This window comes from Myotis brandtii, unplaced genomic scaffold, assembly GCF_000412655.1.
Source record: "Myotis brandtii unplaced genomic scaffold, ASM41265v1 scaffold1031, whole genome shotgun sequence".
NCBI lineage: Eukaryota > Metazoa > Chordata > Mammalia > Chiroptera > Vespertilionidae > Myotis > Myotis brandtii.
Genome location: NW_005353465.1, coordinates 217139 through 232698, shown reverse-complemented (window position 1 = coordinate 232698; position 15560 = coordinate 217139). Strand labels below are relative to the sequence as shown.

The 15560-nt window shown below is 40.5% G+C and overlaps 1 protein-coding gene across 9 annotated transcripts in view; it reads right to left on the bottom strand.

Annotated features, from left to right (window-relative positions):
• Positions 1-15560, bottom strand: part of CHD8 (chromodomain helicase DNA binding protein 8) — a 65750-nt gene that overhangs the window by 4926 nt on the left and 45264 nt on the right. For 7 of the 9 annotated variants that reach the window (XM_005856531.2, XM_005856537.2, XM_005856535.2 and 4 more), the window contains exons 14-34: positions 14783-14959; positions 13642-13785; positions 13137-13392; positions 11678-11888; positions 11231-11426; positions 10352-10519; positions 9846-10025; positions 9051-9161; positions 8507-8703; positions 7858-8057; positions 7597-7777; positions 7415-7504; positions 6672-6775; positions 4623-4752; positions 3443-3518; positions 2936-2990; positions 2551-2758; positions 1919-2127; positions 1105-1824; positions 731-882; positions 150-452 (exon numbers count right to left, since the gene is read on the bottom strand). In XM_005856531.2, coding sequence (XP_005856593.1) covers positions 150-452; positions 731-882; positions 1105-1824; positions 1919-2127; positions 2551-2758; positions 2936-2990; positions 3443-3518; positions 4623-4752; positions 6672-6775; positions 7415-7504; positions 7597-7777; positions 7858-8057; positions 8507-8703; positions 9051-9161; positions 9846-10025; positions 10352-10519; positions 11231-11426; positions 11678-11888; positions 13137-13392; positions 13642-13785; positions 14783-14959 — 4068 coding nt within the window. The remainder of the gene's footprint in view (positions 1-149; positions 453-730; positions 883-1104; positions 1825-1918; positions 2128-2550; positions 2759-2935; positions 2991-3442; positions 3519-4622; positions 4753-6671; positions 6776-7414; positions 7505-7596; positions 7778-7857; positions 8058-8506; positions 8704-9050; positions 9162-9845; positions 10026-10351; positions 10520-11230; positions 11427-11677; positions 11889-13136; positions 13393-13641; positions 13786-14782; positions 14960-15560) is intronic. The other 2 variants (XM_005856536.2, XM_014537048.1) reach the window with 1 other exon arrangement.

Here is a 15560-nt window from a genome sequence, read left to right as displayed (position 1 = left end):
TCAACCACTGAGCAACACCAGCTGGGCTAGCTAAAATTTATTTCCTCCTTTCATTTTTAAAGTTAGCTAACCAAATGAATTTAGTGAAAGGAGTTAGCAAGAACTATAACCTCCTTCCCCACTTCCCAATACCTAAATGAGAAGCTTACATCTTTGATCTGAACTGTAAACTCCTTCTCATCCATGCCTCGGCGAAGTTTGGTGAACTGAGCTGCTGCTGTGGTGACTGCGGACACTTCCTCCTCTGCCATGGAAGCTGCACTGCTACTTCGTGGTGTGGGGACTGGAGAGTCACCATATTCTCCTGGAGTCAATGAAGGACTGTCTAGCAAGTGGTTGCCTGGCCCCAAAATTCCTCCTGTTAGCATTTCCTGACTTCGGCGGCTAGAAGGCCACTTCCCTGAGAGTACAGCCTGGCAGACGAGGTCAATACGGTTGATCAGGACACGATCCTGAGTGGGGGAAAAATAAGTCAACACTGGTTTTAGGGCCGGAGTATTAGCTATGTGATCTTGTGAAATCACAATGCCATCATTATCAAGATGGGTACAATCATAAGGCAGAAAGGAGGGAGGTAATAGTATCAGAATCCTTAGTCAACTGAGAAGAGTTTTATAAAAAAACATGTAGCACCAAACACAATCAAAGAAAATCAGAACCATCTGTTCCTTGTTTCTTGTATGTTACACTATATTTCTAGACTCTACATGTCCAGGAATGAGGCTATTACCTTGGGCCACTCAGAGGCTCTTTGTCTTTCTTGTAGCAGCAGAAGCTCGGGGGTCATCTGTTCTCCATCATCATTTGGGAATCCATCTTGAGACATAGTGAGGGACAGGAGACTCTCTTCATCATAGAGCTTTGAGTGGGACCTGTCAGCAGCTAGAGATCATACAGAATGTATGAGCAAAGATGAAAGAATAAGATTATATAGGAATGGCATTATATATACTTTTAAATAAAGACTCGGAGAATAACAGATCTCTGGATATTCTATCAAATCAAAATCTGAATCTCTTTCAGAAGATGCATTTAGAAAAGAAGGGGAAGAGCAGAGAAGGGGGTAATAAGGAAGAAGGTTAACAGCCTGTCACATGCACTCACTTAGCTTCTCTTCCTTCTCGTCCTCACTCTCATCAGTGCTGGAGCTGGAGCTGGATGAGGATGAGGAAGAAGAGGATGATGGTGACAGCTTGCTCAAGTCCAGCTCAGAGTCTGAATCATCCTCATCTTCCAGTTTGACTGGTAGGACACTCCGGGAAACCAGAGGGGTAGTATCAGAGGAGGCTACTCGCATCTCATAGACTTGAGGGGTTGGTCGGCTCCTGGCTACCATGTCATGCTCTAGCTTTAAAGTTAGACTGTCCAGACTGGGGGCCTGGGCAGCTGTCTCCTCAGGTGGCTTTTCAACAGGAGCATCTGGGCGCAGGGGCAACGGTGAGGCAGTGCGCGAGGTATACTGCTGGTGTAGCAGTGGCGTAGAGCAGCGTGACAGGGATGGAGCTGGTGCTCCTGCTTGATGGTTCTGCATATAATTCATTCGGGCAGCCAGAAAAGAGAAGTCTGGGTCCTGCATGATATTGCAATCTGTTTGGCTCACCCCATGACGGGCTGCCCCTCGTAGAAGCTCCCCATCATGTCGAACAGGTTCCCACCACTTGGGCAATTCAGGACCTGGAGGCTGACATAATGCCAGTCGCTCTTCTAAAAGGGGGTGGCATAAAACTTGTTCCCGTAAGCGCCGAAGCAATTCGATACGGTAGAGAGTTCGTGAGGCCCTCTCCTCAGTGATGGGCTCAATAAACAGATTAGGGTCTGGAGGCTCTACAAGAGATAAATGTGGAAGGAGAAATGAGCTACAATTGCTTCTGTCACCATCCATCCCTACACTCATCCAAAAATCTCTAGTTTCGCATACCATCTCCAGCTGCTGGGGGAAGACGGCACACTTGGCGGCACATGGCCACAAAGCCATGGAAATACTTGGTAAGGCTTTCGTCTGTTTTTTTGTCTAGTCGAGCAAAAGTGCGGAAGCGATCCCAATGGAATTGCATGGTGTCAGGATCATACTCCACACCAAAGGTAGACACTACTCGATAGAAATCAGTTTGTTCACGCCTTGTCCATCTACAAAGGGAAGAGGAATCAGACAACAGTCATCAGAAGAATATAGGGAAACTGGTTACTTCTTAGTGTGGCTTAGAGAATCTGAATACACAAAAATTGAAATTAGGGGGAAAATAAAGGCTCAGAAGATAGCAGATGAGGTAGTTAAGAGGTACTCTGTAACATGTAAGAATTTAATAATTAGCAAGCTAAAGGGAAAAATGATGTGGGCAAATAATGAGAATGTCCATACAGGAGATCTTCCTGGGAGTTATAATTATGCAGAAAGTGAAGTTTATGTCAAAGAAGTGTAACAATTAAGGGCAAAGAAGATGGTCCCTCTTTAGAGAATTTCAAATAATTTCTTCTTAAGATGCTTTTCAATATAGGGCCTATAGTAAAGATAAGCTTACAGTTTAGCCCAAATTCCCAGCCATATTTTACCGTTGTTGTTTTTCCCGCCGTGCAATTTCTTTTAGCTTGAAGGCTGCCTCACAACGTCGCCGTCTCCGGTCCCCACGTTCTGCAGCCTCTATCTTCATCTGCTCTCTCTTGTAGCTACGCTGATAGGCTGTGACTAGGCGCCGAAGCCTAGCTGTCAGGGCAGAGCCTGGAGGCCAGAATAGATGGCCTGGCTGTTGGGTTACCTGGGCTGTGGGAACCAAAGTAGAATGAAAAAGAAGTACAGGAAAGACAGTACAGATAATACTGGTAATTCAACCCACCCAAAGGCAAAGCTCTTAGAAATCCCAGGATAGGATAGAATCAGTTGATAATTCCCCAAACGCACCATCCCACACAAATTGTACTAGGTGACCTAGACATTTACCTTCTTCTCCATCAATTACTGAGATCTCCTCATCCATCATCATCAAAGGATCACCCTAGAGAAGGAGATCCACCCCACAGGATGGAGGGAAGAGGGAAAGGGGAAGAAGTTGATACTCTGAAATCACTTTCTCATGTGTGTCCTTCTACAGTACCAAGGATCAAGAAAATTTTCTATTGAAAGGAACCCTCACAAAACACTTGAAGTAACTAAGTGAGTAAGAAAGAAGAACCTGAAAAGTCAGTTCTTATTAATGGCTTGAAGATAACAGGACTCAGGAATTTATTAAAAATAGTATTTTCCAATGTCCAGTTTAGGTCTTCCACAAAGTCATCCCTGATCTCCCCCAGAAGCATTACAATCCTTTCTATAATACTTCATATTCTCAAATGGTAATTACTTTTCATTTTGTATTATAAATTAGTCAATATACTTCAGGATTGTAGGAATTGGAGAATACTTAACTATTTAGTAAGAGAGAAAATAGACTTAAATGAGAATTCTCACCTCATCATCTTGGTCCTTTGGGGGACCCTGGAGTGGTTTATATTCAGGATCTTCACAATCCTTATCAAAGTCAACCCTAAAATTACACAGAGGCATGAGAAAATGCTATTAGCAACATACCTTTTTTCACTAAGAGGAACCTAGGATGAAGAGCTGGCCAAACATACAATCCAGCATGGAATAGTCTTTTTTTTCATGCTGGAAGGAAAGGCAGGCCAGATGCTAAGCTCTGAGTAAGTTAGGCACAGCATCCAAAAGAACAAAGAACAGGGAAAAATTGACAAAGAGCACTGTAAGTTGCTTTAATTTAAAATGAAACACCAACAAGCACACTTGTTGTCTCTTGATAGCCCTGTTTATTGTTTAACCCATTACCTACCCCCCTTCCCAACTATATACTTCTATTTCATTCGAATGACCCATGCTTATTTTTACAACTTTGCTCTACTGAGCAGAAGAGTGACATAATAATTAAATAATTTATTATTGCAATGAATAAACGGCCCAATTTCCTTTGAGGGTCCTTCACTAAGCAACCTGAGGTTTTGATCATCAAAGAGAAACCTCTCAATCATGAAGATGTGTGGGTATTCATGAACTAAGCCAACTCTCTCACATGCCCCTCAGGTCTCCACATGAGAAGTTTTGTTCAACTCACTGGCACCCAAGTAGGGCAACACTGCCCCACCTGATGGCTCAGTATTAGCATGGCAATTCATCATCGAGGCATGTATCCAGGCAGAGTAATGCTTTTATGTGTCAACCACCACTAAGAGATGATAAACCAGAGCTAAAATTTCCTGAGGCTCTACCACATAAGTGGTATGGAAGAGCTACATGGCTATTATTTTTTAAGAAGACTAGTTAACCTTTCAGCTACTGTGGCTGTACAGAAAAGTATTGCAAAGAAAATGGAATAGAACATCAAATAAGCCAATTGGGAGTAATATTAATTTTCACCCTTAGTTGTATCTTATGGCAATGCTTGGTTTTAAGCCAGTTTATGGAGTCCTTTCTGCTGGTCTCACTCTTTGTTAAGAATTTATCATTCATAAGTATAACCATCATTAAGAATCCCAATGTGTTCAGTCAAGGCTAAAGTTACCTCTTAGCACAAGTTATCTAATAGCCTTTAGAGGGTTGCCTCAGAACTTTAAGAGAATTAAACACCAATGCTTACCCTTCTACTATGTCAGAGAAATTATCCAACACTCGGTGTTCTGCTGCAATAGCTTTGTCATCTGGTCGACCAGCCTTTTCCAAGAAACATAAAGCTGGGTCTGCCCTCATAGTATTGTATTTTTCATAGCCTAGAAGAAAAAGGGCCATAAATTGAAGAAAATCATGGATTCGCTTTGTTTTTATGCTTATTTCATATGCTTATTTTGTATATTATATGGGCTCCTTTTTTCACAATGCAAAATATAGTTTAAATGTTAACCTGGACAGCTCTTGAGTTGTCCTATAAAATAAAAGCCTAATATGCTAAGTGTCCGGTCAACCAATCAAAGCATAATATGCTAATGATATGCTAAGGCCGCTCAACTGCTCACTATGACATGCACTGATCACCAGTGGGCAGATGCTCCGACCAGTGTGTTAGCTTGCTACTGGGGTCCGGCCAATCGGGACTGAGCGAGACGGGCCAGACACACCCTGGAGCCCTCCTGCGGTCCCTCTCCCGCTGGCCATCCTCCCGCATCCCTCCCCAGCCCCAATCGTGCACCGGTGGGGTCCCTCAGCCTGGCCTGTGCCTTCTGAAAATCTGGGACCCCTCGGGGGATGTCAGAAAGCCGGTTTCAGCCTGATCCCACAGGCCAGGCCAAGGGACCCCACTTGTGCAAGAATTCATGCACTGGGCCTTTAGTATTACTATATTTAATATTTCTATAGCAATTTAGAGTTATAAAGAGCTTTAATACTAGTTATTAAAAATAGGAATTTAATGAATTTTTATACACGTAACTTAGATGGCACAACATACAGATTGGTAACAATTATTAGAGAACAGATGGAAGACTCCCTATATTGGGATTTAACTATCCATCTGGTCTTTCTGGCACATCTATTTATAGGGACAACCATTTAATTGGTAGTCTTCCTATTATTTTTACTACATAGATGGGGAAACTAAAAAAGTAAAAAAATTTAGGGAAAAGTCACACATTTTCAAATGAAGGATTAAAAACTTGTACCTGCAAACAGACTGAACTTTTCATGAATGGTAAATGAATGAATGCTCACACTTTAGGATGTTTATACTCTTCTAAACCTATGTGTCTCACAAGTAAGCCCAAAATTACAAATGCTCACACTTTTTCTTATCCCATTAAACTTCTCAAAAACATGTGGATCAGTGCCATTACTTTTATTTTATAAAAGTAAACAGAAGTATTTTATTATTAAAAATGGATTTTTAGAGAGGACCAGAAACATCAATGAGAGAGAAACATTGTTCAGCTGCCTCCTGCATGCCTCCTACTGGGGATTGATCCCACAATCAGGGCATGTGTCCTGACAGGGAATCAAACCAACAATCTTTGGGTGCACGGGAAGATGCCCAACCAACTGAGCCACACCAGCCAGGGCAGGAAAAATATTTTAAAAAAAGAAATAATATTCCAATTCACCAAGTCAGTGGGCTGGAATTTAGCGCTCAATGCTTTTAATGCCTAGGATTTGTCATTAGGCAAACATGAAGAGAAAGTATTTTCTCTCACACACCCCCCTTTTTATTTCACTCAAACACTATCGTTTACACACACATCAGAAGTAGAAAGTATTCTACTTCTATAACATCCTATTTTAATAAAGGTTCGGAGTGACTGCTGAACATTTAGAAAAATGGATGTTATAGAACACTTTCAGCAAGCCACAGTAAAGTCATACAAATTAAGTACATTTAACGATAGTGAGCATATACTACCTCCCCTGATTTGTGGAACCTTAACTTAGATGCCACAACATACAGATTGGTAACAATTATTAGAGAACAGATGGAAGACTCCCTACATTGGGATTTAACTATCCATCTGGTCTTTCTTAAACATCTATTTATAGGGATAGCTACTCAGCTCTGAATATTTAAGAACTAGTTTCCCATTCAAACGTAAGTTTATTGAAGATCAATCACAGAAGTCAGTTATTAGTCATGAGCATTTTGCTAAATGTTCTATCTGTGGATATAAATCTACAACAGGAAAAGAACAGACTAAAAGAAGGTACCTACCATGCTTAAACACGCCAATGAGCAGGGACTTGTCAGCCTCACTGTCCCACCATGTTGTTGGAACCTCCAGCTGATCCACTACTGGGAACCATATGTCAATCTCACTAAAGGTATAAGAGGACAACACCAAAAATCAACAGAAAACTGAAAAATAAAATGCCACATGTCTTTCCAAGAACATGGACAACTAAAAGTATACTTGGGAATGAAGGTAAAGGAAGATTACAAATATAACCTAGATGTTGGTAAAGTTAAAGTGTGTATTAAAATTTGTAATGATAATCCTAACTTGTGAAGGAGGGAATCTACCAATGTAACCACAGACAGGAAAAGGTGCGGGAGGACTAGAAAAAAAGATGGCAGGATTAAATAGAAAAAAAAATGTAAAAGTTGAACTCTTATCAAGAGGATATTTCATTTACCATTTATCATAATGTGAATCTTGAATTTTTATAGTAAACATTTTCCTTTGGGGAAAAAAAAGGTGTAAGAGGGCAGAGTCAGTACAGCAATGCAGGAAATTAAAATAATAATCCTTGGAGAGAGTACTACAAGAATCTTCTTTTATCCATTAATTTAAATGCTCATGCAGCTGTCTACTTCCTTCTGCTGGTATCAGATACAGAACTAAAGACCTACTAGATAGATTTTAATTATCCAGTATAAATATAATATAAAATTAAATAAATAAAACAATCTTTTCTTCAATAAGGCATGGCAAGAAAACTACAGAAGAACTTTACCTGGCAATGGCACCCCCTAACACCTTCTCTGCCTGGTCTCCAATCACCTCCTGCCTCAGATAGTATAGCATTCGTACCCGTAACAGCACCCTACAAAGAAGAGAGGAAGAGCTGGCTCAATAATAGTGTAGAGAAAGTCTGAATTGGAAAACATTTTAGTCTTGGTCAAATTCCATCCTTACTTGTTACACTGATGTTTCAAGTGTTTCTTATAACTTTCATCTTGGAACAGAGTGTCAGGGTTGTATTTCCGGATCCAATCTGCCTTATGGATATCAAAAGTGCTTTGTGACTTTACCTTTTTTCCCTTGCGACCACGAGGCACAGGGATAGACAGACCTGGAGAAGGGGAAACATTGAAGACTTGGATTGAGAAAACTCCTTGGACCTGAAAAGGATTAGATAACCTAAAGAAAGATGAAAAGTAAAGAGTTGGTAATTACCAGAATGATTCTGCAATTCTTTTGTCTTGCCATTTTCAGCAGGGCTAATCAAGTCCCAAATGAAGCCTTTGATATTTTCATCCCCACGATAGTGTAAAAGACAGTACACGAGGATGGCCCGGCAAATTGTCTCCACATCTCGCTCAGTCATACGTCGCTTAAAGCGTCCATGAGATAAGATATCTCGCCACCGTCCCCAACTAGAAGAACAAAAAGGAAATTATATTAATATACTAGTAGCCCTGCGCACGAATTCGTGTGCCAGTAGGTCGCTGCTGCCCTCCTGTAGCTCTCCACCCGCTGCCCCACCCTCCTATAGCTCTCTGCCCTCTGCCCTGCTCTCCTGTAGCTGCCCTTACCCTCCTCCCCACCATAGCTTGCTGCCCTGCCCCCTCCTGCTGGCCCACCCTCCTGCTTGGTCGTAATGGCTAATTAGCATATTCCTGGGGACTCTAATTCAATAACATTCCCCAGTCCCCAGAATCACATATCCCAAAAAGGTGGGAGATAAAAAGATCTTGGGGAAACATAGTAACAGAATAAATAAAGTTTGTCCTATTGTCCCATTTGAAATCTCCAACTTGAATGGCAAACAGGGTGCCTATCAAGATGGAGATGCACATACTCTGATGGCAAGGTGGGTTCTTACCCATATACCAATAGGTGCTTTTCCACCCGAAAGCAGTCAGTGCGTCCATAGGTGTGGTGACGGTCATGCCGGCGAGAGCGTGGCCGCTCGTCATCTTCACTTTCCAAATCAGAGAATTCTACCAGGTCGTCATCCTTCAGAGTGCTGAAGTGGCGGGTTTGTTTTCGTACTCTAGGTGTGTCAATCACCAAGTTATTCTATGCAAAGAATAGAAAGAGATGTAACTCTTCATGATATGATCATGAGAAAGGCATTAAGACAATTATGGATTGAAATAGCCTTGGATGTAATGTTTGTAGATACTCACAGAGAGATTTTTTTAGGACACGCTAAATAATCTACAGGGATTCAGGAAATAAATGAAGTGGTAGATATCTAAGAAGTTTTCTGGGGCCTACTATGTAGAAAGTTTTTTCAACAGCCTTTGTATATAATACACTATTATAAACCAATGTCTGCATCTAAGAAACTGAGCAGCTATAAAGATTCCTGAGAGTACTGTGTCTTCTGTAATATTTCCTCCCTAAAGGAAAAGGCAGCTCACCTTGCTATTGAGTAGATCCATGTCTAGATCAGCCTTTTTGGCCCACTTTTGCCAAAAGTTGGGGTCATCCAAAGAAATATCTGTTCTATTTTCAGAAGCAACAAAGCTTGCCTGGTGAGGAACAAAAGACAGAGTAAAGTTGACTATACTACTTTTCTGAGCAATGGGAAACCAGTTAACTGCTTTTACAACATATATTTAGCTTGTCCTAAAAGCAGCCTGAGGTGACTTCTGAAAATGGTTCGCTATTCACTTGCCCCAGAAAACCCCACAAAATCATGCAAACCAAGAGGTTCAAATCTTCACGTTCATTTTAAGAACACTTGTGAAACTGTCCAGGCCATCAAGGGTACACATATCCTAAAAGCTACCAAGTATCTGAAGGATGCCACTTTACAGAAGCAATGTGTGCCCCTTTGTTGTTACAAATACTGGAGTTGGTAGGTGTGTCTAGGCCAAATAGTGGGGTTGAACACAGGGTCAGTGGCCAAAAAAGAGTACTGAATTTTGCTGCACATGCTTAAAAATGCAGAGAGTAATGCTGAACTTAAGGGTTTAGATGTATATTTTCTGGTCATTGAGCACCTCCAGGTGAACAAAACTCCCTAGGTGCAGCACAGAACTTACAGAGCTCATGGGTGGATTAACCCACACGAGCTCCCCTTGCCACACTGAGGTGATCCTCACTGAAAAAGAGCAGGCTGTTCCTAAACCAGAAGAGGAGGTTGCACAGAAGAACTAGAGATTCTTGTGTCTATCTCTGCTTGTCTAGCCTCTGGCACAGATAGAACATACCTTGGCAAAGGTAGAACCCTTTCCTTCAGACTCAATGGTGATGGTTGTGGTTCGTCTTAACAAGATCTGGTCAATGTCCTCTTCACAAAACTTAGAGCCTTCATCATCTTCCTCCATTATGGCTGCATATGCTCCTTTTCGTAAGAGGTCTTCAATTTCCTTCTTGGAGAATTGCTGGATCTACAAAATCCAATAGAAAGATGAAAAGACTACCAAGATAACATTATCTAATGATATCATAATATTTTAGTTTGTTATCTTTTAAGAATTATAAAGGTTGCTGGTTCGATTCCTGGTAGGGGGCATACAGGAGGCAGCCAATGTTTTGCTCACACATCAATATTTCTCCCTCCCTTCCTCTCTCTCTCTAAAAATTAAAAAAATTAAAAAAGAAATAAAAATAGAAAATCCAAATAAGGTGGTCAGATTCCAATGCAAAAATAGTTTTTTGTCTCTCTATCTCTATGACCTGGTACAAACATTATCAATAAACCAAGAGAACTCACTCCAGTAATGTTGCCATCCCGACCACTCATTGACTGCAGCACAGCCTTATCCAATCCCAACTTGAGGCTAGCTTTATCAAACATTTCTCTCTCATAAGAATTCCGAGTGATGAGACGGTACACCTTCACAGCTTTGCTCTGCCCAATTCGATGACATCGTGCCTGGGCCTGGATAAAAAAATGGAAGAAAAGGGAAAGATAACTTAAAATGGGAGATGGGGATGCTGATTAAAAATACCAATTCACATCTATAAAGCAGCCATGAGATCAACTCAAAATCAAAAGTATATTTCAAGATGAAATTATTGCCCCATCATGTAGACCAGGGGTCAGCAAACTATGGTCTGTATGGACAACCTGTTTCTATAAATAAAGTTTTACTGGAATATACCCCTACCCATCCATTTACATATTGTCTATGTCTGCTTTTGTGTTATAAGAGTAGAAGCTATGTGTTCTGGCCTGGCCGGTGTGGCTCAGTGGTTGAATGTCGACCCAGGAACCAAGAGTTCACTGGTTTGATTCCTGGTCAGGACATATGCATGGGTTGTGGGCTCAATCCCCAGCAGGGGGTGTGCAGGAGGCAGCCAATCAATGATGTCTCTCGCTCACTGATGTTTCTATCTCTCTATCCCTCCCTCTTTCTAAAAATCAATAAAAACACATTAAAACAAAAAGTAACTATATGTTCTGCAAAGCCTAAAACATTTACTATCTGGTCCTTGCAAGAAAGAGTTTGCTGACCTCTGATCTAGACTGCCACCCTTACTAAGTAAACAATTCCATACTCTCCGAAGTACAAGTTTCTAAGAGACCCTGATCCCACTGAAAAACTTCCCAGGTTAGGTAGTTAGTCCCTAAAACAATGATTTCTTTTACCTGCAGGTCATTTTGTGGATTCCAGTCTGAATCAAAGATGATGCAGGTATCAGCAGCTGTGAGATTAATACCAAGTCCACCAGCCCGGGTGCATAGCAAGAAGACAAAGCGGTCTGAGTCAGGCTTGCTGAAGCGGTCAATAGCAGCCTGTCGAAGGTTCCCTCTAACTCGCCCATCAATACGCTCATATAAGTACCTGTTTGGGAGTCACAGGGAAAAAAAATTTAATTGAATAAGCAGAAAAAATAGATTAAAAAAAGCAGAGTAGGGTCAATACCAGTACTTCCACGTCTCTAGTTGACTAAAAGCTGAACAGAAAGTTGAGAATCAGAGACTTAAATACTTCTCCTAGCCCAGTCCTGATCAAATTAAACTCAGGTCCTACTACTTTTTTGCAGCTTTATGATGATACAGTAAACATAAGGCAAGGAACGACTCTTTGCTCACCTCCTCTGGATTAGATAATCCTCTAGGATATCTAGGCAGCGTACCATCTGGGAGAAGATCAGAACCTTATGGCCACCAGCTTTAAGTTTTGGAAGTAATTTGTCAATAAGAACCAATTTGCCAGCTGAACGGACCATGGCCTGCAAGTGGAAGTCATGAGGTATAATATGGCAAGCTTCTCGAAATTCTGTTAGGATTTTTTCTTCTGCACCTGTCAAAAGAAAAATCAAACTTGATGGCAAGGTCCAGAAAAACATACTAAGGCTATAGTTTATTTAACTGAGATAAAGGAGAGTAATCTGACTTGAGATCAACATATCACACAGACAGAATTTCAGCACTCCTGAAATTCTAATCATCTTCAACTGTATTAAAATATTCCAAGTAAGGCTTAAAATTATTAATTGGGTAAAAAATATGTTAATGTGTGGACAAAGACATTCAAAACACTATTACCACCCTACTTGCATCGAAAACAAAAACAGCAAAATGGAGTAGCAATAACGATATTAACCAGAGAACAGAATGACTTGAATGATTATTCATGAAATTCAAAACAGCAAATCCTAATTAATTTTAGAGGTTTATGTAGGATCAAGCAGGTAGAAAAAATAGAGAAAGATATTTCACATAATGGGAATGGAGTGAAGGGGATTAATGGGGGAAAAACAGGGTACATCTGTAATACTGTCAACAATGAAGGTTTAAAAAAAGATATTTCACATAAGAATTGTTTCAAAAGGAAAACTCCCTCCCCTCCACTCCCAAATTAGGCTGAATCAGTCAATGTACCAATTGTTCCTAGGGAATATAATTTAGAAAGTAAAACATGAAATATAGAAAGGAAAGGTACTGCCCAGCTGGTGGTGTGCTCAGGTACTGAGCGTCAACCCATCAAGAGGTCGATAGTTCGATTCCCTGTCCGGGCACATGCCTGGGCTGTGGACGGGATCCCCGGTAAGAGGCATGCAGGAGGCAGCCAATTGATGTTCTCTCTCATCGATGTTTCTCTCTCCCTTTTCCTTCCCCTCTCTCTAAAAACAAAAAAACACAAAAACACAACAAAAATGTTTTTAAAAAAGTGAAATCCAGACTGTTTGGCTCTAAAACCCACACTCTTTTTTTAATATATTTTTATTGATTTCAGAGAGGGAGAGGGAGAGAGAGAGAGATAGAAACAACAATGATGAGAGAGAACCATTTATCGGTCGCCTCCCGCATGCCCCCCACTGGGGATCGAGCCAGCAACCCAGACATGTGCCCTTAATCAGAATCCGAACCTGGGACCCATCAGTCCACAGGCTGACACTCTATCCACTGAGCCAAACCAGCCAGAGCTAAAACCCACACTCTTAAGTACTATGCTAAACTCAGTCTTATCTTGCTCTCCATTTGAAGGGTGTATCAGTTTTTCTTAAAAAAAAAAAGAATGGCAGGTATTTTCCAGAAATTTCCTCACCATTGATGAGATAGGGATGGTTGCAGCATTTGCGCAACTCCATCATTGTGTTGAGTAGATTAGGCATGTTAGTGTGACCTGCCCCTTTGGAAAGAAAGGAGAAATTTTTCTCCAAAATAGCCCGGTAGTATTTCTTCTGGATGTTGGTCAGCTCTACTTCAATAATAGTTTCCTGTTTGGGTGCCAGGTTTTTTTCAACATCCTCTTTCAGTCTTCTCAGCATCATTGGCTTGAGAATGGCCTGTAGCTTTTGAACCTGAAACAGAGAGAAATGAAATCACTAACATGAGGACATTCTCACAGTATGTGGAAACATTAAGAAATACAATGAGAGCTTTCCAGTATCTGAAAAATGTAGATTTTGGACAACGCTACACATGATTTAGGCACAAGTTTATAAGAAGTTCGGAAAGACCCTTGATGCCTATGGAAATCGATGCCTGTTTAGTACAAACTTTACCTTTTTTGTCTGAGGTTAGCACCTCATCAGATACAGTCATCCTACCTGTTCCTCTGTCTTGAGATCCCCAAAATCCTTGAGGAATTCTGATTCCGAGGGGAACTGTGATGGTTCCAAGAAATGAAGCAAGCTAAACAGCTCCTCCACAGTATTTTGCAGTGGTGTTCCTGTGAGTAGTACTTTGTGTTCCTAGAAATGGAGAAAACAGAAGATTGAGAAGACTCAAAAATACAAAGGTCTTTTGGGATTTTCTCTCAAGCATATAACTTTAGCTTTACTTTCTTTATCTGTACAATTATGGGAATGGAAAAGATTACTCTCTTAACTTTTATTTCACTTGCTCCCTCTTTTGATAAACACAAAACATTTAAGAAAACCTTTGATATTACTCAACATTTTTGAATTAACTTAATTATTATGATTATAAACAGAGAAATATTCAGAATGGCCTTTTTTGCAATTACATATGCTTCTCCACACTCAACTCCTATATACTAATATGTCCTCTTTTAGGGAAGGTGTCGGATTAAATATAGCCATTAGTTCTTTGTAGTTCCTCCTATCAAGGTTCACCCCTTGAATCTGGGCTTGCCTGTGACTTGCTCTGAAAAAGAGAATGTAGCAGAGTAATATCGTGTTGAGTTTCAGAGTCTATACCTCAAAGGCATTGCAGCTTCTGCCTTTGCCCTCTTGGAATACTGCCCTGATGCTATCATTTAAAGAAGCAAAGTCTGGCCAACTGGAGGATAACAGGCCATGTGGAAGATGACCCAGGCACCCCACCCAACAACCAGCACTGACTGCTAGCTGCAGCTGCATTACTGACTCCAGGTAAGACCACCAAAAGAAATGGCCCAGCTGAGCCCAGCCCAACTTGCTGAGCCAGAGAATCATGAAAAATACAGTTGTTTTAAGCCACTAAGTTTTGGGGTATTTTGTTGTGCAGTATTAGGTATCTAATAATAGTATTCCACCTCTCTACTGGTTGAGAACCACTAACCCACAGTTGCCTTCCAATTCTAAAATTTCCATGACTTTAAGGTTACCATTCCCATAGACTAGACACCACCCAATATCAAGATCCTGTTCTTTTCTCTATTAAATTAGGAGTTTATTAATTCTACAGGAATTAAGGCTTATTTTAATTCCAGGTGTCTCTGCCCACAAGTCAGTGTGAGGAACTCACCAGGTCCATGTGCTTGAGACTATCAAGCAGCTTGCAATTACGGTTCTTTAGTCGATGGGCCTCATCAATGATAACACAGCGCCATTCAATCTCACGAAGCTCAGGACAGTCTGACAATATCATCTCAAAAGTGGTGATAAGGGCATCAAACTTGTATGCACCTGGGATGAGGCGCCCCTAAGCATGAAGGTTGTAAATCAGAAAAGTACCTAAATAAGGAGCTCTTTTGAAGTATACATTTTCTTTTCTATATTCAGGTAGGCTTAATAGGCAATAAAATTGCACCACCAGCCTCTTCAGCTGCTGTTTATCTTCCTGATAAATAGTGCCAAATCACCCAATGTGCCAATCATTCAACATATTCAGCTCCTTAGAAAAATAATAGGCCTTATGAATAAAGCTGGACATTTTCAACTCTGTAGTATACCTAGCTCATGTATCTCAGCCCTAGATCTTTTGGTGGTTAACACTGAAATCCACACATGTTGAATATTGCTAAAACATACAAGATAAAACTAAAAATGAAAGTCCCTAATATAGTATGTGATAATACTAGCTACTGTCTAAAAATGAACAGAAGAATAGAATCATCTCAATAAAATTAAGAGCAGAAAAATGTAACTTGAATAAATTTGGATTGGTAGAACTAAAAATCACAGTAATGATTTTTCTATAAAACAATTTGTAAAATCTGATGTTAAGACTAGATTATTCAAATTTTTATTTTCAGATTTACATAGAAGGAACTAATCTTGATGTAAATTTTAATAGACTTAAA